General features: G+C 39.6%; 2 protein-coding genes across 4 annotated transcripts; one reads left to right on the top strand and one right to left on the bottom strand.

The window, feature by feature from the left end:
- The first annotated feature begins 85 nt into the window (after nucleotides 1–85).
- Nucleotides 86–11,056, top strand: LOC123960527 (GTPase IMAP family member 8-like). 3 transcript variants are annotated; one of them, XM_046035324.1, is made up of 4 exons: nucleotides 86–217; nucleotides 3,479–3,564; nucleotides 6,970–7,029; nucleotides 8,206–11,056. In XM_046035324.1, exons 2-4 carry the CDS (start codon nucleotides 3,543–3,545, stop codon nucleotides 10,650–10,652), a joined length of 2,529 nt encoding a protein of 842 aa, XP_045891280.1. In that variant the 5' UTR covers nucleotides 86–217; nucleotides 3,479–3,542; the 3' UTR covers nucleotides 10,653–11,056. The 3 variants fall into 3 exon arrangements, with proteins under 3 accessions (XP_045891280.1, XP_045891279.1, XP_045891278.1); XM_046035323.1 differs by lacking the exon at nucleotides 86–217 and adding an exon at nucleotides 242–467; XM_046035322.1 differs by lacking the exon at nucleotides 86–217 and adding an exon at nucleotides 477–619.
- A 5,824-nt stretch (nucleotides 11,057–16,880) lies between these two features.
- Nucleotides 16,881–22,479, bottom strand: LOC123960495 (actin, cytoplasmic-like). Its single transcript, XM_046035267.1, has 9 exons — nucleotides 22,365–22,479; nucleotides 20,700–20,824; nucleotides 20,462–20,590; nucleotides 20,041–20,151; nucleotides 19,872–19,956; nucleotides 19,068–19,229; nucleotides 18,733–18,924; nucleotides 18,127–18,308; nucleotides 16,881–17,410 (listed from the first exon to the last, which is right to left on the bottom strand). The coding sequence occupies exons 2-9, from the start codon at nucleotides 20,820–20,822 to the stop codon at nucleotides 17,267–17,269; spliced, it is 1,128 nt and encodes a 375-aa protein (XP_045891223.1). The 5' UTR covers nucleotides 20,823–20,824; nucleotides 22,365–22,479; the 3' UTR covers nucleotides 16,881–17,266.
- Nucleotides 22,480–23,231: the final 752 nt, after the last annotated feature.

Below are 23,231 nucleotides of genomic sequence, written 5' to 3'. Positions count from 1 at the left end.
AAAGAGATGAACCACTGATCTGAATCAACAACGCCGACAGTGTCCAACACATCTGAATAAAAACAGCCTGTCTCTGTTTTTGCCACCACCTGAATGATCTCAATCATCATCTTTGAGTTGACAGCTGGTTTACCTCCTCTGTGCGTTTTGCTGTCGCGTCCAGCAGGTGGAGCTGTAACATTAGTGAACTCTGTTTGAACCGCCCTGCGACATAAAGGTGAAGGCAAAAGAAGTTTTGGGGTTTCTTTTGAAGAAAGCAAATTAAAGCTTGGGTTGAGAGTGAAATAGTGTTTTCCCTGTGATTATATTCAGACTTAACTTTGCTTGGTCAAACCACATTTTGGGCAGCTTTTGACTACTTTAAAATCCATCTGAATATGTGGAGAATGTCTGACGTGAGGAACTTTCCTTCACTTCCTTTTGGAATACTTTCACTTTTGTCTTGATGGCGCAGTAACAAACAGCTGGTGAGTGGGCCTAGACTCCACACAGATGACTGAACACAAGCAGATTAAATCAACTCGATGTAGTTTATTAGAAATGCTGACGGATCGAGAGACTTGTCTTTATAATCTGAAGAGTCTACAAAGTCATTCAAACGCGTTTCTTGAAGGTTTCGGTAAGTGCGCCGCTGACGGTAGGCCTAACGCTTGTAAAACATTGCGTAATGTTTGAAAAGAAAACTTTAAATAATATCCCTCATATTATACTAGGCTAATGTATGTTTAGCATTAACACATAGACTGACAGAAGCTAGTTCTGATCAGTGTAACGTTAGCAAAACCGGAAATATATGATGTGCAGGCTGAATCTGGTGACTTTACTTGGGGGGGGAATGGTTGAGAAAAACCTGTTGGCCTTTAAATTTCCCAGTTTATGATGTTAGATAGGCCTATCTATTTCAGTTAAAGGCTCATTCTGTTTTCTTTTTCTTTTACTGTAAAGTGGTCTGCTTCACATCATAGCAAACAAGGAAGACAACCCCTTTGACGATGTGGAAAATAATACCACGAGGTTCTACTTAATAGGCCTACTATTAAGTATTGCAGCTATAGTACAGTATATCGTATTTTGCCAGCATCTTAAATAACGTTGATGCTGTTAAGGTTAGACATCTAAACAGGTAAAGATGGAGAACCTCAGGAAAAGCTCCCTATGTTCACCTGTCAAGAAAAATAATAAAGGCCTCTTTGCAGGCCTGGAATCAGAACTACTGCAGGCATTATCTGGCTGTTAAAGTTTTTGTCATCTCGATTTTTAATATCCATTTTGTTTGTTATGGGTTTACTATCAGCCACCTGTGTACTGCTTACCACTTTTTTTATTCATCATTCTCTATTTCAGAGCTGTTTATATTGTATATACTGTATACTAAATCTACCTACCTCATGTACATAACACCACACATAATACTTATTTATACCAGCATTCTTTGCACTCATCACACTGTGTACATGTATTCTTGTATGTGTCTGTGCACCTGTATATCACATCCACCTCCGAAATGTACATAATAATAATAATAATAATGCTAATAATAATTTACTCCTGAATCCTTTGCACTCTGTTCATTGCACTATTGTCTCAAGAGTTTATCGAGACCGAGACAAGAACAAGACTTTTAGAGGCTGAGACCAAGCCAGGACCAAGACCAGTTCCCAACATTTACATGACACACAATAAAATGTGGAACGAGATCATAGGTACTTCTCGAATTGATCTGAAAGATCCACATTCCCATTAAAACCACATACAACATAACCACATACAAACACTTAGAGCTGAAATCAACATAAGCATCGCCATCACGGGGAGGGGTGACAGTCGTTTTTATTTAGCGTTATTGGCTGCATTTGAAGCAATAAGTTTTACTTCCAGTCAAAGTTTGGATGTTAACAAATAAATCAGATGATGCAAAAGCAATTTACTGAGATTCCCAAAGTTATGGTCTTGACTGGTCTTGAAATAAAATCCCGAGTCCTCAATGTTCGAGACCGAGACAAGACAGAGTACAAATGCGGTAGAGTCCAAGACGAGACCAAGACCATCTAACAGTGGTCGTAAGACCTGTCTCGCGTACTACAACACTACTGTAGCCTGTGTTTGATTTTATTACTGTATTATTGTATTATTGTATAAGTAAGCACTTTGTGAGCAATGTACAATCCAGAGTCAAATTCCTCGTATGTGTACACATACCTGGCAAATAAAGCTGATTCTGATTCTATGACAGGACTGTTAGAATGAGCCACAGTGGTGGTACAATGTTTACAACCTAGCGGACAGAAAACAGTGACTTGTTCTGGTGAAGTCTGTGAAGGTTCTCATTTTGAAACAAATGTTTTAATGTGTATGTTTCTTTTTGTGCCCACATCACAAACACCACACACCACACCACGGAGAAGTTTTTGGCATGTAACAAAATCATAATTAGGATGCCAGGAGCACAGTCACGGTTTGATTTTTGTCCCATGTCTCTGCAGCAGCTGAGGTCAAAATGTTGTAGAGGAGGTGAAAGTATATTCCTGGGGGTGTCTCACCGTTATGCTTTATAAAACCCCAGAGTGGCACCTCAGTAAGTTAATAACAACAGCTTAGAGACACATAACATGTCAGTATTATCATCATCTCACCCTGAGCTGAATGTCGGCTGAATGGAGTTTTCATTTTTGGTGTTTCAGCTGCTGGATGTTTGTGGCAGTAATAAAGAGTAACAGCTGCTGCTTTAAAATTACAGCAGTGATTGAAGGAATGACAGCTTGTTGGAGGATGAGTACAGACCTTTCACAGCAGACATTTTGATTGACTGATTTATCAGTTCATCAATTAATCTTTACTATCATCACGGGGGAATTTATTTGTGGTGTGGGCACTAAAGGAAACATACACATTGAAAACTCTTTTTTAAAATTGTCATTAAGGCATCAGATAAATACCTTCACATAGAGGTTCTACACTACTTACCACAAAAAGATGAAAACACATCGCTGGAACAAACACACTTACATGTAATGCATCTATGAATGGTAATTACCCCTGTGCATTTCTTGTATGTCTGTATGAGGTTCATATAAAGATCACCTCTTGCCTTTTAGCATCTAATGTTACTGCTTTTAAGTGACTTTGTAAAATCAGTTTACAGAGCCGGAGAGAGAAAATTGGTATTGCAATATTTAGGTATCAAATTCAAACACCTAAAAGCTAGTGTTGGCACTGCCATTATACATTTTTTTAATTCATTTAGCTGATGCTTTTATCCAAAGCAACTTACAATTGCTACATACTGTATGTCAGAGGTCGCACGCCGCTGGAGCAACTCGGGGTTAAATGTCTTGCTCAGGGACACATTGGTGGATGTGTCACAGTGGGGGATTGAACCCGGGTCTCTCACACCAAAGGCACTTGTCTTATCCACGGCACCATCACCCCCCTGCCATAGAGTAACATGTTGCTCCATTCTGTTGTTTTGTGTTCAAAGGGTTTTAAAACCAGCTGTTGGTCTCCAGCTGAGCTTCTTCTGGTGTTTCCAGCACAGTGACAACATGGCAGCTGCAGCACCATCTGGTGAGTACAGTCAGAAATATACGTTTCCTCTTTATTTGTTTTAGGTGCTCTGTTTCATGTTGAGTCAAAAATTAGAGCCCTGCGATATGGTATTTTTAAGACCGATACTGGATTTGAGAATTTTAAAATCATTTTCCTGTTCTTTTTGTTTCTCTTTAGAAACACAACATAAATAAATAGTATCCGTAACATTTGTTATGTGTAGACATCATCAAGATAACATGACATTATGCAGTTGAAATTTTATTTTATATCTGGATCTCGCTGTTTCCCTGATACAATGACCCAGTTGCCCTCTGAGTAGACAAAAATTGTCCTTTTCTTTAATAGGAAATTCTTTAATGTCCTCTCAACCATTTGGAATTAAGTTCAGTTAATTCAGAGTTACAACCTGTCATAGGTGTTTTCAACCAGCCACGGATGACTACTGGCACCGCCAGTCACATCTCAAGACGTAAAGAGATTCCATCCGTTACGCCAGATTATTCATTTTACTGATAATCAGCAAGACAAAGACAGTCCAGACCGGTTTTTGAAAGATGGCTCTTCATGCATTTTAATACCAACAATCTTTAGAAAACATCATATAAAATGCTAAGTTGTTGCAGAAATAAATCTTTTTTACAGTCAACAGCAGAGAAGGCGACTTCAGCACTTCATCCCTTATTGCGTATCTAGGATTTACAGTAGAGTGCATACCAAACTGTATGCACTACACAGTATCTTCATTGATTATTGAACAACAGCCATACACTAAATCAAGTAAATACTGTATTTTGCAGTGATCTAGACATTGATAAGTTGTCTCAGTATCTAAGTCTGTCTAAAAGGTTGAGAGTCCATACAAATGTGTTCTTCTGAAATACTCAAAGAACAGAAATACTATGTTGGTAATATTCAAAATGTTCAATAATCAATGAAGTTACTGTGTAGTGCTGTTTTGTATGAACTCCACTATAAACCCTGTATTCACAATTAGGGATGAAGTGCTGAAGTTGCCTTTTCTGCTGTTAACTGTCATTTTATATGATGTTTTCTAAAGTTTGTTGGTATTAAAAAGTATTACCATGAAGAGCCATCTCAACCGTTTGGTAGAGCAGTATATCAGAAACAGTATTGGGTCTGTTAAAAATTATTTTTGGGATTATTGTTATTGCCGTAATGAAATTAAAAATGTAAAGAAATAATTTTTCCATCACTTTTTTCTTGGTGAGGACTTTAAATGGTTAAGATCCCCATTAGCACCAGCATTGGCTGTTCTTCCTGGAGTCCATTCATTTGTATGTTCATAATAAAACATTGACTGTTAAATAAGTTTACATTTTCTCCAAAACTGCAGCAGGTTACTAGACATATTTCAAAATCTCAAAATGAAAAAGGTGCTCCAGGTCAGGCCACTAGACTGAGCTTTTTTATACAAATAAAATCCAACTTTCAATAAACTGCAGTATAACATGGTTTAGTGTTTCCCTCAGAATGACTGTGTAACTGTGGTGGGGATGGTGTATATTTTATTTGAAAGAATACATTACCCTGTTTCAAACAGGTTATTTCTTATCTCATCTTAATTCTGCTTAGTTCTTCACCAAAATTTAGTCTTTACTCAAAACTACAAACTAGAGTAATCCTCAATTATTTGACAATATCTATCTGTGTTAGTATCTACAGTAGCCTTTCTAACTATCAGAGATAGATACTGGTAGTTAGATACTGTAGACAGTATCTATCAGCGTCTACATTATCTAACAGTTAGCATTAAGGCTGGGGCGATTCATCAATGTCATCAATTTTGAGATAGATACATTACATATAAAGTAAAATATTGTTTTGTTTTAATCTTGATGATTACGACTTACAGCACATGGAAATGGTTACTTTTTAATGTTATTCAAATTTTCTGAGATGCACCTGTATTTTAAACAGAGCCCCCCCCCCCCATTGTTGTAAAGTTCCTCTGTAAGCTCTTGTCAAGATGTCAGGAAGTCAGCACCTCAAATCTTTTATTTTTCTCCACACAAGCACGATATAGTGGGATGATCAACTTGAGAAACGTGTTTCTGTTAGTAGGCGTCACTTAAAATAGATTTTCTAAATGTTTCTGCATCACCCCCCATGTTAAAAGTAATTTCTGCACCACTGCTGCTATGGTAACGTAATGTTAAACCATGTGCCATTAAACATCTGGCTGTTTTGGCTGTTTTATATTTTTTTTACTTTAAAGGCCACATATGAGTGAGGAAATGACTTTAAATAATGTTACAGACTGTTGTTACAATCTGTAAATTGTTATTTTCTTTGCCCCACACTGATGCAAACATATATTCACCAGTGATTATCTTACTGCATTCTACTCCAGTGATTAAATTAATCCATGTCATAACCATTTTAAGCTGAAGTCAAGTACGTCAGTAAAAATACTAATTCTCCAGTACAGGGAAAGGGCTGACACACAGTGATTACTTTAAACTGAGTCACAGCGATCCTTTGGAATTTCAGTTCTGATCCAGCATTTGACAAAAATGATACTGTTATTAGTATCATAACACAGCAGTGAAGTAAAAATTAGATTCATATTGAAATATGCCACTATTACTATTATTCTAATATAATAATAATAATCAATATATTTGTTGTTAGATTAATCAACTAATTGAAAAATAATTGTTAGGTTCAGCCCTAGATAGTATCTATCAGTATCTACAGTATGTAGCTAACATTATTTACAATATCTACAGTATCTATCCATTTTCAAGTGTTAATCAGAACTGGGACCAGAGCAGGAATTTAATGGAGGCCTTGAAGGCCATGGTGCCAGCCGTGTCCTCTCAGTTTGGACTGATGCTCCTCAAAAAATGATTTCTCTGGCATCAGTGCCCGCAGTGCCCCACCTGATTTTGCCGTTTTGTCCTGTGTGTCTTTCTTGTCAAAACTATTATTTTTAATTTAACATACTTTTAGCACAAGAATGCATCATAAAAACGTAATGAATATAACATGTATAGAGTATATGCTTAACAACAATAATGGAGTGTAATGTATTTGCATAGCCATAATATTTATCAGTTTATATCAGTGTAGTACATCCATCCCACTGAAGAAAAGCAAGTATTTTTATATATAGCACAAGTATGTTTTTTTTTTTTTTTACATAATTAGAGCAGACAACATTTTCTATGATCTAAACTGAATCTTATTCAGGTCAAAATCTTACAGACATATAGGCCTACGACAACTTTGTCATAGCTGATGGGGAGTATTGTAATATTAAATTGTATTTGGTTCTACAAGTCATCCTAGTGTGGACTTGTTTTCTAAATCGTCCTCACGTGTGTCCATTGTCTGTCGTTTTTCTACAGTCGCATCACAGATGATTTTCTGAAATGTTATTTTTCTGTTTTCTTACAGAGGTAAAGATCGGGAGACCAATGAGTCACAGCAGCAGCTATCAGTTAATTCCCCCTACCAGTAAGTTCAACTGACTCTGTTTAGGTGTTTTGTGATGTATTATTCCAAAGTGGCTTCAAGTGTATCTGGAGCTGTTGTCAGAGCAGCAAGTGCCTAAGTAGCTGTGCTACTAAACCTACAAAGTGCAGCATATGTACAGCTAGATCATGGCCTAGACTTTTTAAGCTAAGTCCATAAATTAACTAATTTCCAGTTACAAATGACCAACACTAAATATACAATAAATATATAACCGTATTATCAAGCAAAACATGCTCACTATTTCGGGTCAGCAAAATATGTTTAGATGGAAACTACGTTTGAGATTTTATGTTGTTCACACCTAAACAACAAAATAGGTTGGTTGTCAGTGACAGTCGATATATGAGCGTTCCTCTAAACGACATATGACTGCTGGAAAGTACCAGTCCAGCAACAGTACATTACACAAGTCATGACTTATAATAATGTTAAACACATGTAATATTGTGAAATGGTCGCAGTTTGCTTAGTTTTAGGCAACCAATCCATGGAGACTTTGCTGAGGCGAAGGCGGAGTTACTGCCGTAAAGACGAGTCAAAAGCCAAATGATCGTTTACATCTCCTCTTTTGACACCTTGGGCCTGAGTTTTGCAGTATCTCTTCCATTACCTTAGAGTCAAGACAGGGTGGAGCAGAAATAAGGCAGTTATTTAAAACTGATCATTTTTCTTAATCTTAAGTCTTAAATGGGATGTATAGTTGAATATCATCTGCGTAGCAGCAACAGGAGATACCTTTAGTGTCTTATTATAATGCATACAAGACAAACAAAACAGGACCAAGGACACACCACAGAAAACAGAAAACTCTTCTCTATCACAACATATTAAGACATCAGAATCAGAAAACTTTTTCATTACACCAATAGTACAAACACCCACACCAAAGGAATGTGTCTAATCCACTGTGGCATCACCACCCCAATTGCTACTAAAGGCTACTGTATGTACATTGTACATAAGGTTTTCACGGGTTGTTCTCAAAGTGTGACCTCTATGATTGATAACACTTTGACAATTCAGCTCAAGGGTGAGTCCAGGTTCTGGACAGCTTTTCTCCACGTCCACCAGTTATTATTATGTTTTGTCATAATCCTGGTTGAACATATCAGGTCAAGTTCAGTGCTAGTTCTAATTTATTGTTTTTCTTTCCAGTGTCTGAACTGAGGGTTGTTCTGCTGGGGAACTGCTGGTCTGAGAGGATTTTCGTGGGGAACTTCATACTGAGAGAGACAAAGTTCAAAAGTGAGGACAAACCAGACTTTGTGACAGTCAGAGGACAGTTGAAGGAGAAGGAAATCGTTCTCATAAACACCCCAGACGTGCTGGTTCCCAACATCTCTGAAGAGAAACTAGCCGAGTTTATAGGAAAGTGTTTGAGACTCTCTGCTCCTGGACCTCATGTGTTCCTGCTGGTTCTACGGCCTGAAGACTTCACCGAGGAACACAAACTGAGGCTCTGCAGAGTCCTTCAACTATTCAGTTATCAATCATTTGATCATTCACTGGTACTGATATCAACACACAGAGAGGGGAGTTCAGCTTCCATGGACAATGATGAACCAGACCAGCCCTTAAAAGACATAATCAGAATGTGTAGATACAGATATTTGAATCAGAAGAAACTTGAACTTCCAGAGCTGTTAACACGCTTGAGTCAAACTGCAAAGGAGAACAATGGAGAGCATGTCAGCTGTGATGTCACTGAGGATGAGGATGCGGGTCTATTTATGGCAGTAAAGTCTGAACACATCAAACCAGCTTTAAACCTGGTTCTGTGTGGGAGGAGAGGAGCAGGGAAGACTTCAGCAGCCAAGGCCCTTTTAGGTCAGACAGAGATTCATTCAGTCTCCAACTCATCAGTGTGTGTTAAAAATCAGGGAGAGGTGTGTGGATGTCACGTTTCCCTGGTGGAGCTGCCTGCCTTGTATGGAAATCCTCAGGAGACAGTGATGGAGGAATCACTCAGGTGTATCTCCCTCTGTGATCCTGAGGGCGTCCATGCCTTCATCCTGGTCTTACCTGTGGATCCTCTCACTGATGAAGACAAGGGAGAGTTAGAGACCATCCAGAACACATTCAGCCCCCAAGTCAATGACTTTACCATGATTCTGTTTACCGTGGAGTCAGATCCTGCAGCTCCGGCTGTTAATATTGTAAAGGAGAACAAGGACATCCAGGAGCTCTGTCAGAGCTGTGGAGGAAGATATTCTGTTCTCAACATCAAGGACAAGCAGCAGATCCAAGAGCTGTTGAAACAGATGAGAGTTAAAGGATCCAGATGCTTCACGAAGGACATGTTCACGAAGGTTCAGATGGAGAAGGTCGTAAAGCTGGAGAACATTAACACAAGACTTAAAGCTGAGCTGCAGGATGTGAAACAGAGGAATGTGGTGGAAGGTGAAAATCAGAGCACAGAGTGTCTGAGGATGGTGCTGATTGGGAAGACTGGCAGAGGGAAGAGTGCAACAGCAAACACCATTTTAGGCAAAAAGCATTTCAAACCCCGGATCCCCCCGAAGCCCATGACCAAATCTTGTGAGAAAGCAACAGGAGAGATAAATGGGCGGCCCGTTGTTGTGGTCAACAACCCCATCTTATTTGATGAAACTCTGCCTGATGATGACGTTCAACGGGAGCTATTGAAATGCATCAGCATGTTGTCTCCTGGACCCCATGTGTTTTTACTGGTGATGCAGATCGGGAACTTTACACAAGAGGAAAAAAACTGTGTGGAAGTGATCAAGAAATATTTTGGCAAGAAGTCTGGAGATTTCATCATTGTTATATTCACCAGAGGAGATGAACTGGACGGTCAGTCATTTATGAGTTATGTCGAAGACTGTGATGTCTTTGTTAAAGAACTCATAACAGACTGTGGAGGGAGATACCAGGTCTTCAATAACAAGGACTACACAGATCGCACACAAGTCAGTGAGCTGCTGATCAAGATGGAGAACATGGTGGAGAAAAATGGCGGCTGCTACCGCACAGAGGAATTCATACAAATACAAGTGGAGAGGATTTTGAAGAAGAAGGAAGAAGGGATGAAGAGAAATTATGAAGACCTCAAGAGAAAACATGAGGAAGATTTAAAAACACTGAAAAGGAAAGTCGATCAAACTGAACAGGAGAGAAAATGGATATCAAAACAGCTAAAGGACAAAGACGAATGCATCAGCAAGGAGCGTGAGGAGCGAAAGAAAGAACGGCACGAAGAAGAAAGGAGGCGAAAAAAACAAGAAGAAACTCAGCGACATGAATGGAGAAGAAAACTGGAAGCCTCAGAGAAAATTGTTCAGTCAGAAAGAGAGCAAAGGGAAAATGCTGAGAGGAAGCTGGAGCTGTGCAGAAAAGAGAATAAGAGAGATCGAGATGCCTGGGACAAGGAAAGAAAGGACATCTGGGAACGAATACGTCAGGAGGATAAACAGAGCCTGGAGGAGGGGAAAGCAAGCTACAGACAGCTCCAAGAAGAGTACTATCGTAAGAGAAGAAAGTGGACGTATATTTTGTTTGCACTGTTGGTGTTTCTGCTGTTTTTCTTATATAATGTTATTCTGAGTTACACAGACACTACACAGACAAAAGAACATGCATGAAGAGATTTACAGCTTGCTAGGCTGATAAAGGGTGCAGTTTTACATTTATGGACTACAGATGAATGTCTGCCTCGTCAGGTTAATCTCATGGCTGGAAGCGAGTCAGTAAAATACATAAACAGAGATACAAAAATAAGTGATCTGCTCACCAACCACATGACTGACAGCACAAATAATTAATAGTGTGTTGAAGTGTGTAGAAATGGGAACTACCACCTGACTAAAAATCAAATGTTGTGGCTCCTAAATTCAGTTCTCCGGACGTCAGGTAGGTTTTCTCAAGCCCTAGTCCACTATGTGACGTGACAGGCTATCAATTTTACAAGACTGCACACTTTCAGTATCCGAAGTCCAATTTTTCCAGTGTGCCTGGTAACCTTTGGCAGGAGTTTTTTAAATCAATCAAGACATCCTGCGTACAGGGTTGCGGGGGGGGGGGGGGGGGGGGGGGGGGGGGGGGGGGGGGGGGGGGGGGGGGGGCTGGAGCCAATCCCAGCTGACATCGGGCGATAGGTGGGGTACACCCTGGACAGGTTGCCAGTCCATCGCAGGGCCACACATAGACAGACAACCACTCACACCTAAGTGTAACCAATTAACCTAGTCCGCATGTCTTCTCCACACAGAAAGGCCGGGGCAACTCCACCGTGCCGCCCAAGAGTTGGTTAAACATGTCTAATTAAATTTCAGGCCGTGTTGAGCAAATTACTGGAAATTTTTTATCATTTTTATTTCATCAACAAAAAATGCACTAATACTTTCATATATTACTAATTACTCAACAGTAGACATAGCCAGGGCGTAGAATAGGGACATGTCCCGTCCCTACCAATATACAGCAACTACTGAATTGTCCCTAGCAAAAATTTAATTCCAAAAATTTTAATATAACTATTGTTGTCCATTAGTGCCTAGTCAATGTATTAGGTACGCAAACAGTTAACAGTCCAATGCTTTATTTTTAAAAACAACAAGGGACAAATGTAGTGAGTTATTTAGAGTGAGGAAAAATTAACAACCTGTTATTGTAGGCTAATTTATTTATTCCCCTTCTCTCCCCTCTCATACATTACGTGTTATAACTTTCCATTATCCAGCCATCCACCAACGCCAAAACAGCCATATTGTATTTAACACGTGTAGAAATAGACGATGAGACATTATGGTTAAATAAGCAGCCGATGGTTTAGAGGTAGGCCTACTGATCATCTACTGCTGGCTTAGCTCCGGTGTCTTCATAGTGACACCACAGGGTCCAAACACCCTCCCAAGTCTGAACAAAACCAGGAGATTCCAGGCAGCCCAGTGGCTATCTACCATATACAGTCTGTGGTATATACCCAGCTAAGAAGAGATACCATGTATCTAGTAACATCAGCAACTGTAATGTAACTACTGAATCAGTACTCTCTTACACTATGCTGCTCTTACACTACTCACTGAAAATAAATTTCAGAGACTAGTGTAAGAGCAATCAGTAATGTAGCTGTCAGAAAGTCTACTGCTGGCATCCATGTTTTTCTGTTTGTAGCACAAACACCCATGAGCACCACTTTTTTTTACACTTTTGACTTTTTACACTCGACCATCAACAAACTCAGCAATTACTGTTGTGGTGGAAACAGAGTATTGACTCAAAATAATGACCTGCATTAGACCAGACATGGGAAACTTGTGTTTTTGCTGGTAAGCCTAGCTTAGTAGAAAGACTGGAAGCACTGCTGACCAGTAAGCCTCCATCAAAAGTCAGAAACTACTCCCTCAAGCTACTGCAAACTGTCTTTTGTTTTTAGCTAGTTAACTAGCAAATTAGTCATGATCCATCCAAGTGTAAGTGTGTTTTGAGTTACAAAACTGTGCAAAGCCCTTGTACTCCAGTTTGTAGACAGGGCTCTTGATATGCAGCTACTGTTGGTCAGTAAATTGTTTAAACATGCAAGCTAACTGCTGATGTTAATTTTCTATTTCTGTGATGCCACATATGCACAAATAATTATTTTGATGGCACCTTTGATGGAGCTGGGCTAGCAGTGTCCCCTTGCTTTCAGTCTTTGTGTTAAGCTTCACAAATCAGTGAATTTCCTAAAATGTTAAAAAATCAAGAGTCTGATCATTTTATGTGAAAAAATTGATTCAGATGTTTGGAAGCACTGTGAACTATTCTTATATATTTGTAAATTTGTAGTTTACATGGCAAGCCTGATTTATTGTAATTCGTCTTTGATTGTTCCTTTTAAACACATTCATTAACAAATTCCTATATTTATAGATTTTATTACCTTGAATAGTAATAGGCTGGTAATGCATCTCCAGGCTGAAAACACGCACAGGGATCGTTTGGAATTATTGCTGTTTCTTTTTCCAGATTTTGGAACGTTTGCCCGTTTTGTTTGTTTCCGCCTCCCTACATGAAGTGCAGTCCTGCAGAAGCGTTTACATCCATTATTCCAGTTATTTGGTTCATGGTGTTAGTTGTGTATTTATTTATCTGTTCAAGTGTGTGAGTTTAAGTTCAAAATATCAGGTTCAAAGCACACCTGGTTAGACCAAACCAAATATATGTATATACCTAAAACTAAAAGAATACATACATATATGTCCTTTTTTGTTTTGAACAGCAAATGAAGAATTTATAATGCATTTTATTGTATGATGAAACAAGCATAATAAAAAGTAACGTTAATATAGACAAATGTAACAGATAACTGAATACAAAATGTTAATATTGTTAATATTAGGAAGGAAGTTAACACTCCTTTTGATCATGCATTAAATGAAAAGGTAAAGGTTAGAAGGGTCTTTGAATCTGTTCATTTATCCAAAACATATGTGCCTTTAAACCACCTATTGGGTTACTTGAATATTGTCAGCATGTTAGTATCTCTCAGAAAAACAGATCATTTGCTGTGTGGCCCACATGTAAAGACATGAGAGCTTTTTGATATAGTGCTTTGTATTAGTGTCTTTATTTTGATAGCAAAAGGCATCGGTGGTCTTGGTTCATTGGTTCAGTTTTGTTTAACATTGTAAAAGATATAAAACTCTGGGGACACTTTTTCTTGTTTCTTCGGTGTTATTCTACTGGTGCAAAAAACCTTCACTAAACTAAACCGGATTGCAGATTAATAAAATGTTAACGGTGAACAGTATTTTCTGGCTGTCTTTTTCCATAACAAGAGGTTGTTTGTATAAAAATACACATAACATTAGACATTATTATATCTTTATTGTGCACAAATAAATTAGGGTATTGGAGTTCTATAGTATAAAGACATGCAGGTAATTTTATGTCCTCTGAAACGTCTGCCAGGAAATGGAGATTATTGGTTTAGAACCAGATTTGGCCAAGTGATGGTATAAAAAGCCGGTGGGGCAGGAAATCGTGTGGGCTGGTTTTCAAGCATAGGAGCTAGCGGGCTCTTATTAGCATTTCATAAATTATTCAATAAATCAATACATTTTTTATTTAAAGTGCAGAATCACCATGCAGCATGGTCCCAATACACTACAAAAAGAATACACAGGACCAACACACCACAAGCACATAAAATAATACAATTGAAAAGGAAACAACCATATTTAAAAATGAATGTTAAAAGAAGAAGGTGATGGGTCTGCTAGTGTAGGCTAGTAGGTATAGGACAAAAATATAGTCTACATACAGCAAGAAATTACATCCATCGTCCACCACTTATCCTGTGTACAGGGTCGCGGGGGGCCGGAGCCAATCCCAGCTGACATCGGGCAAAAGGTGGGGTACACCCTGGACAGGTCGCCAGTCCATCACAGGGCCACACATAGACAGACAACCACTCACATCCACACCTAAGGACAATTTTAGAGACACCAATTAACCTAGTCTGCATGTCTTTGGAGGGTGGGAGGAAGCCGGAGAGAACCCACACAGACATGGGGAGAACATGCAAACTCCACACAGAAAGGCCAGGATTTCTGTCAGACTGCACCTTTTCACTGAAACTGCTTTCTACCAAAGAAATGGTCCCTGTGAAAACTGCTCCTGGGCTGGTGAGTTTTTGAAATGTCATATTTCATAATTCACAAAAAGGGGGTAAAGGGGAACCACACAACAGCCTTCCTCAGGGTAAAACAGTCACATAAGTCTACTCAAAAAACTGAATGAAGTACAACCTTCTATCAAACATGAAGATTGTTGTAAACACAGCGCCCTACTTCCAGCTATATTCAACAAAACAAAACTGTGTCAGATAAAGAAAACCTGTAGTAATGATGACACTAATGTGATAATATTTTCTTGAAACCAAATACCACCAATACCAGAAAATAAAAAACATGTTGTATGGTTTCAGGAGTATCAGATTTTTAACAAAACAGCGTGCCTCAACTTTTTGGAGGAGTTTGTTCCCTTTTAGATGCAGACTGTCGACCGGTGTGTCTAGAGCACCCGCTTTGCAACATATTGTCATATTCAAGAGGCGTTTCCTCATTTTTGCTTTTAACATTTTCATTAACAATTTTTCAGTGCATTAAGTAGCACAAATTAAATTCCATTCACCTCCTTTTTATGGCATGGAGGCAGATATAACTTAAAACTTTACATAGCCGGGTTTGTATTAGCTTCAATCACTCAAACTCAACCTGCCTATTTTTGGGACAGGTGTCTATTTTGCACAAAACTCTTGCTCAGCACAAATGGGGAATACTATCAAATTGTTTATTTAAACCACTATTAATATTACTAGTGTAAAAAGTAGGCTGTCAAACAACATAATATCTATCTAGTCATTCATTGGATCCAGAGCAACCGCATAAATTCACTGGTTCCATCTTCTTAAATGTGAATATTTTCTGGTTTTCTTGGATATTAAATTGAATCTCTTTAGTGAGGTTTGAGCTTCACTGTGTATAATGATGTATGTGCACAGTTCGACACTAGAAGGCTGTTTTCACTGCTGAAGTGGGAACATTTCTTTGCTCACCAGTTGCAGAGTTGCCCTCAGGAATAATTTTAACAATAACATTTGACGCATGATAGTCTGTTGACTTTAAATTAGCTTAAGTATACTTATATTGTCCAAAATCAAATTGCAAATTTACCTCTAAGGGCTTTACAATATGACACCCTCTCTATCCTCTGACCCTCCTATCAGATATGGAAAATCTCCCAAACTGATCATTTCAGTGTGACCAGACAGTTTGTTAATTTTTACCTTTTTGTTTTTGTCTTGCAGTGTACAGCATGATTCATAAATCAGAATTTCAGGCATTCTTGAGGTATTATGTTGGTTAGTTTAACCATATTTTCATGTTTGCAAATGTGACATGTAGCGGTCATGAGAAACCTTCATAAATTAAATACTTACCGTGTCTGACAAGACACCGATCAGGTTCATTTAGTGATTCTTTGTAAATAAAATTTTTGATAGTCACAAACATCTCTACCAATTATGTCTCTGCCATTGTTAAGGTAAAAACTGTTTTTGTCCTTAAAGACGAAATGTTCAAATACTCAAGATGGGTAGTCATTATACTTTTAATACACTTTAATTCAGGAATGCAATTTAATTTAACTCTTTAGGTTTCTTTGCCTTGTTAATAGTGGATAGAGAGCCAGGGTCAAATCAGGGAAGTTGCTGTTAATCTGATCAGAGTGCTCTTGGCACAAGGATCCCCAATCAGAGTCCATTTCACCACAAATCATGGCATATCAAGGTATAAAGTCATTTTCAGTGTCAATTTGAATGTATAGTCAATTTAAAGAGTTTAAAGAAACCTGTAGAAATTACAAAAAAAAAAAAAACTGATACATTACAAAGTGGTAGGTGGAAAATGGACTTTGCCTATATTAACAATGTATTTGGGTAAGGAAGGATAGGAAGATAAAAGCCATTAACACAGAATCCAGGTTTGAGGAAAAGGATTTATAAATGGCCAATTTGACAATCTACACTAGAGTGCTCTTTTGGCATTCTATTAATGATTCTCTTTAAGGCTTTACCCTTCTCAGTGTTTTATTGTAAGAGGCAGGGCTGTAGGTATGGCTTTCATTTGTCAGATCGTTGAAAACTGGCTACTAGGTTTAGTCCAATAGCATTGTTATGTACACTAATGAATTAGTCACAAATGTCATTCTTGACGACCTCATTCTTAACATTGTATGTTCTTGCATTCTCTGAATGCAAGAATACATTGAGTTACATACCCAGAGGCATTTTAAACACTACTCAAGCAGCAAATGACGACAGGAGGTTTAAACATCAAATGTTGGCATTTTATTTATAGCTATTGCATGGGGTACTGATGGTTCGACTCTAGCGGAGTCAACAGAACTGACAAGGGGGAAAAGCCATGCAATATTGCATAGCATAGAGTGAAAAGGTAGGGAAATAGGATTAGTGATAATACTGTTTTGTTTGACCATCAGTAGTTTATCACCAGAATGAGAGAGTTGCGGGCAGAGGAACATGTTCAGATGCTGTAGGTTCAACAAGTTGCTGAGGAGCGGCCATTTGATTTATCTTTTGTGGCATCTCCATATTTTAGTCCTTTCACAAGATAAATCAGACACATGTCTAGCTGGATGGAACAGTTGAAATGCCACTTCCCGGCTAGGGCAGAGGAGGGCCATGAGCTTTCTAGAAGCACTTGCGGTGAACGATGGCTGGGCCAGACTCGTCGTACTCCTGCTTGCTGATCCACATCTGCTGGAAAGTGGAGAGGGAGGCCAGGATGGAACCGCCGATCCAGACGGAGTACTTCCTCTCTGGGGGAGCGATGATCTGGAGGGGAGGAAACAGGTGAGACACGAGGCAATGCTCAATATGAACAAGTGCCATTTCTGGATTTGAAATGTTATGACCATTTGTTTTATTATGAGGAAATCTGGAACTAGGTAGCATTAGCAGTTCCAGACACATCAGGTCTTGATGACTGAAATATAAAATTGCAGGGGTGAAGAAAGTCCGTTTCATAGCATGTTTTTCCCCCCTATAAGTGTCAGGAGACCAAAACACAAGATTGGGAAATGTTATCATTTCAACCACAGCATACCACATTAACTGTTGTACTACACTGCTTTGTAGTCAATTATACCAAGTAAAAATGTAATGCTGTTGCATGCCACTGCCAATTTGACTTCGAAGGACAAACTCCCATGGATTTCATTTTTAGAAGCTGTTTTACCAATTGACAGTTTCAGGTTTGTGCAATGCATAGTACCATGTGTCAATCGCCAAAAAAAAATTAGGGGGTTCCCTGTGCAAGTTTAATATATAGTTAGAGTTAAACTGATAATGTGGCATTACAGTGAATATTCCACGAATTGTTTTCTGTAGGTTTACAGATGACTCTAGAAAAACAAAAACCACCACAATGACCAAGTTTGTCTACTGGGAGCACTAAAACCTGTGATGACCAAATCAAGAGGCTAAAAACCCCAAAGGAAAGTTCTACCTTAAATGGTGCTTCTCTCCTCTGCATTAAAATAAGTCTGTACCTTGATTTTCATGGTGGGTGGGGCCAGGGCAGTGATCTCCTTCTGCATGCGGTCAGCGATGCCAGGGTACATGGTGGTGCCGCCAGACAGCACAGTGTTGGCGTACAGGTCTTTACGGATGTCCACGTCGCACTTCATGATGCTGTTGTAGGTCGTCTCATGGATGCCAGCCGACTCCATTCCTGAATGGAGATTACACATATTAGTGGTTGATTCAATTAGTGTAAAAGTCTAACACACAAGACCAGAAACCGCTCTAAAGTCAAATATTATGCAGACGCTCTGATGGCAGCAGAGGACACTTACTGAGCTCAACTTGTCTTAACAGAAACTGCATAAAAAAAAAAGTGTAAATTATGACTGCCAAAGATAAAAATCAGAATTAGGTTTCCATTTGGTGAAACTTTATAAATCTTGAGTTTGTACAAGATGTACTCCAATAAGAGTTTAAGTCAATTCCCTCAGATGAGGCTGCAGTCAAGTCCAGACTGCTTTCTGACAGACTGTCACAAGTAGAAATTTGATAAAAAGGTTCCAGTTTCCATAGCACTAGTCAGTTTGTTTTAATATTTGCTTTAGTGATACAGTAACACGTTTGTTACCCACCAATGAATGAAGGCTGGAAGAGAGTCTCGGGACAGCGGAACCTTTCGTTGCCGATGGTGATGACCTGTCCATCAGGAAGCTCGTAGCTCTTCTCGAGTGTGGAAGAGGAAGATGCTGTCTGCATCTCCTGCTCGAAGTCCAGAGCCACATAGCAGAGCTTCTCCTTAATGTCACGCACAATCTCACGCTCAGCTGGAGTCAGAGTTGAAACGTTTGCATTACAAAATGTACAATAAGGAACATCCTCCTTTACATGGTTACACTTCTAAAGAGGAGACGCTCCAAATCATAAAATTGATCCTATTCCATTTGTTTTAAAAAGGCTAAACTCTTACCGGTGGTGGTGAAGCTGTAGCCTCTCTCAGTGAGGATCTTCATCAGATAGTCAGTCAGATCCCTGCCAGCCAGGTCCAGACGGAGGATGGCGTGAGGCAGAGCATAACCCTCATAGATGGGCACAGTGTGGCTGACACCGTCACCGGAGTCCATCACAATACCTGCAAGACAAAATAACCACAGAGAAAATGTAAGAAAGAAAATATAAATAAACACTGGGTATAGTTCAACAGGCCATCACTGAAATGTGTTCAGTGACAGTTCCTGATTGCCACTAGATGCTGGAATAAGAAAAGCCAACCTCCTATGTTGCAAATTCATTTGTTGCAACAATCTCTGGCTTGCGTGAGTTCAAAATTTTCAACTTCGATATTCACATGATGCCATGTTGTGAAGGCAGTGAGATTGTTTGGACGTCACAGACAGCTTCAGAGCGTTGTTTGAAGAGGACCGGGAAGAGCAGGGAATTGAAATGCCGCTGGCTGTCTGAGAGCTGCTAAACTAAGGGGAAGTGTAAGGGAAACAGCGCTGCAGCTTTGACAACACCCGTAGTCAGTCTGGATTATGTTTTGACAACTACAGTTTACCCACAGGAGGAGCTTGTGTTGAAGTTGTTTATTTGCATTATTGTGTTGTGTATGAAGACTTGGCAGTTGTCCAGCAATAAAGCCCCCGCAAGAATTAAATTTGCGTTGCATTTCCTAATGGTGTATTCATACAAGTCATTTTTAAGCAGGAAGTCTTTCAATAGTCATGTTTTTAATGTTTAAGACGTTACAGCTCAGATGTGTTTGACGTCTCACCTGTGGTACGCCCGGAGGCGTACAGGGACAGGACAGCCTGGATGGCCACATACATGGCAGGACAGTTGAAGGTCTCAAACATGATCTGACAAAAGAGGAAGATGACCAGTGTCACAGTGGAAGCCATGATATATGAAGACCCAACAAAAACCATGTTGCAAACACACACCTGTGTCATCTTCTCCCTGTTGGCCTTGGGGTTGAGTGGCGCCTCAGTCAGCAGGACTGGATGCTCCTCAGGAGCAACACGGAGCTCATTGTAGAAGGTGTGATGCCAAATCTGCAACACAGGACAGGTGTTAGTTCAATGACTATAAAGCTACATCAAATGTAGCAAAAATAAATGCATGGATGACAGTTGTGTGGTTGGTGGTGTGATGCAGCGTCTTAGTCACATGGGCGTGTGAAGCTGAATACGTACAACTTTCTGCATGTTCATAAAAAAACATTTGTACGTGAATGAAAGTGTCCAAGCTGCCAGGAAACGCTCTTGATAATGTTATTACACTTCAATAGATTTAAGATACAGCTCACCAGCTGTTTTCTGGTTGAACTGGACATTTGAGCTACAGGTATGTAAACGCAGGTACCTTCTCCATGTCATCCCAGTTGGTGACGATGCCGTGCTCGATGGGGTACTTCAGGGTCAGGATGCCTCTCTTGCTCTGTGCCTCATCTCCAACATAGCTGTCCTTCTGTCCCATTCCCACCATCACACCCTGCGCACACACAGATACACCTTTACAGTCACATGCTGCACTGCATTTATCTGTGCGTTAAGATTTTAGTGTCACAAGACGCAGGACACGTTCTTGCTGATGTTGATACCTGGTGTCTGGGACGGCCAACAATTGACGGGAAGACGGCACGGGGGGCGTCATCTCCAGCGAAACCAGCCTTGCACATGCCAGAGCCGTTGTCAACAACGAGGGCAGCAACATCATCTTCCATTTCTGAAAGGAAAGGATTAATGAGCATGTGTTCATTTCGCATCAATAAACCCTGGTTAGCTTCACCCCCCCAGTAGTACCATTTTGTTCTAGTTGTTGCCATTCATGTTACCACTATCAGCCATTTAACATTAGGCTGTCTTTATTTGTTCTTTGTTTCCCCTTCTGCTCTCTAAAAGTTTAGCCTTTCAGAACTTAAAATTCTTGTGATGAAAATGTGTAGCTTCCCCTATTTAAACACTAGTGTTAGACTTAGAACACATACTGGAGTGAATGATTTAAGTAGAATTAAAATATGGCTATCCAAAAATGTAAATAAGTGTATAGTTTTAAGCAAATGTCAGAAATAGACAGGACGGTAACCATCCACTTCCTTTAGAGTGATACAACACATTTCAGTACCACAGTCTACTGGCTGATGTTGCAGAAATCTCTCAGCACTGAACCTCCCTGATTAGTTTGAGGATGAACTCAGCGTGTTCCTGTTCGGTGGTTTCCCCTTGATGTTAACTTCCCGGAGACTTTGTACACATCTTGTAATGAGTTTTCCCTCCTGCAGCCTACACTAGAATGACTGTCGGGCGTGGCGCGCTTTAGTCGTCCAACCTGATCAACTTTACTTGTGTGACTATAAGTCACATTGCTTCAGGACATTTCAACCAAGTTCAGGCAGAACAAAAACACTCCTGTTGAATAAGTTTTACGGACTATAGACCGCCCCTCTTCATGATGAAACATGCGAGGAAGTGTTTAATGCAGAAAGGAGCAGTCCTTTCTGCACAAAACACTCCAACTGAACAAGTAGACTGAAATGGATAATAAGGTTAGATAAGTGTTTCATGGGTTAAACGCTACATAATGTTTTAGTGCTAGACTTAAATTTTACTGGATTAACTTGTTTTAGTATTTACAAAAACCGTCCATGGATAGTTACTTTTTGCATTACTTACTGCTGTTACTCCTTTTTTGGGGGGGGGGGCTGTTCTGCTGCTCCTCCCGGTTAACAACGGATTTATTTCACTCAGATTTCACCAGTTTCTAACTCGAACAGTACACTTTATTTCATTAGAATCCAAACTGCATGTTTAGCTGGCGGTAATAGATGACTGAGTTAACATCCTCACGCTGATCTCGGGAATACAATTAACCGTTTAGGGACTACGCCGTTTGTGTGCTGATGCTTTAGTAGAAGAACACCAGAAAAAGAGTCGAGCTTCTTTCAGAAAGTGCAACATCTGCGTGTAACACCGAAAAGTAACCGTAACAACTTCAGACATTATGTTTTGAGTTTCACTTCAGGTCGAGGCACGGAGGAGAATCTGCCGTTTTCAAACGTTTTCCAGAAGACGTGAAACCGTGCTCGGACGTGAGTTTCTAAGTCAAAAAAAGAAAAAACAAACAAAAAAAAAAGACGCCCCGTCACCACCTGCCTGTCACACACCTGCCTTGATTGACTGTTGAGTCTGATCAATAAAGCTGTGTCCTTCATCAAAACTCTTGTTTAGCTTGTGAAACTTAAATAAAAACCACAGCTGAGTCTTACCTGTGCAGGTGAGTCTCGGGTGTATCTGGAGGTGAAGTCTTGCAGGTGTTCCTCTGCCCCAGGTGTTCTCTGTGAATGCAGCATCCTGGACCAAAGCGCACCGGTTTTATTAGCGCTCGCGGGACTGCTGGCGTTGTCCATAAAAGGTAAGGTTCTCTCAGCTGGCGCTCTCATTGGTCCAGGTGATCAGGATCTGTCAGGTTCTCTCAGCTTGCGTCCTGATTGGCTAGAGAAGGCATCTGTCAGGAGGGGCACGCGGGAGAAAAACTTGTTTCCATAAATACAAAAACCTTCAGGGTTTATCCTGAAATCATGGATTCCACCGGAGCAGGAGAGCTGGGATTGCCCTGAAAGATCGAAAGGTTAAGTAGAAATATAAAAGGTCTCTTTAGTTCTTTATTTGTGCATATAATAAAATAAAACAAAAAAGAAGAAATATACAATAACACAAGAAAATGCCCAGATGGGATGAAAGAGGTATTGTAAAAGGAACCCACCTAACAGTGATATATAATATATAATGCCACATATTTACAGACAGATAAATAGTACTTAAAATATCTAATAGAAAGAAGAGAATACAATTTCCAAACAAATTACATGAGATAAAAAGGAGGAATCATGGAAGAAAAAATAAATAAAACAAGTATTACAATAACATATATTTGCACTGCTTCCAGTGCTTGAACACATTAGTTTAAGGCATATAACAACATGTTACATTCATTGTTGGGGGTTACGGCATATTGAATTTAAGGCATATTTAAGTGTCCTTTCTTAAAACAGCAAAATAAGGAACAACTAAGTCAGGCAATGATTTAAGGGACACCATGTTCATATAAGGTGTGTGTGAACCACTGACAAATG

This window comes from Micropterus dolomieu, linkage group LG21, assembly GCF_021292245.1.
Source record: "Micropterus dolomieu isolate WLL.071019.BEF.003 ecotype Adirondacks linkage group LG21, ASM2129224v1, whole genome shotgun sequence".
NCBI lineage: Eukaryota > Metazoa > Chordata > Actinopteri > Centrarchiformes > Centrarchidae > Micropterus > Micropterus dolomieu.
This window is presented reverse-complemented; position numbering and strand designations above follow the sequence as displayed.

Coding starts and splice junctions, on each gene's coding strand:
- LOC123960527 (XM_046035324.1), top strand. CDS start 3,543: ATGGCAGCTGCAGCACCATCTG. Junction 3,565..6,969: donor GGCAGCTGCAGCACCATCTG/GTGAGTACAGTC, acceptor GTTTTCTTACAG/AGGTAAAGATCGGGAGACCA. Junction 7,030..8,205: donor TCAGTTAATTCCCCCTACCA/GTAAGTTCAACT, acceptor TTTTCTTTCCAG/TGTCTGAACTGAGGGTTGTT.
- LOC123960495 (XM_046035267.1), bottom strand. CDS start 20,822: ATGGAAGATGATGTTGCTGCCCTCGTTGTTGACAACGGCTCTGGCATG. Junction 20,591..20,699: donor TTGGCCGTCCCAGACACCAG/GTATCAACATCA, acceptor GTGTGTGCGCAG/GGTGTGATGGTGGGAATGGG. Junction 17,411..18,126: donor CACCCACCATGAAAATCAAG/GTACAGACTTAT, acceptor CCTCCCCTCCAG/ATCATCGCTCCCCCAGAGAG.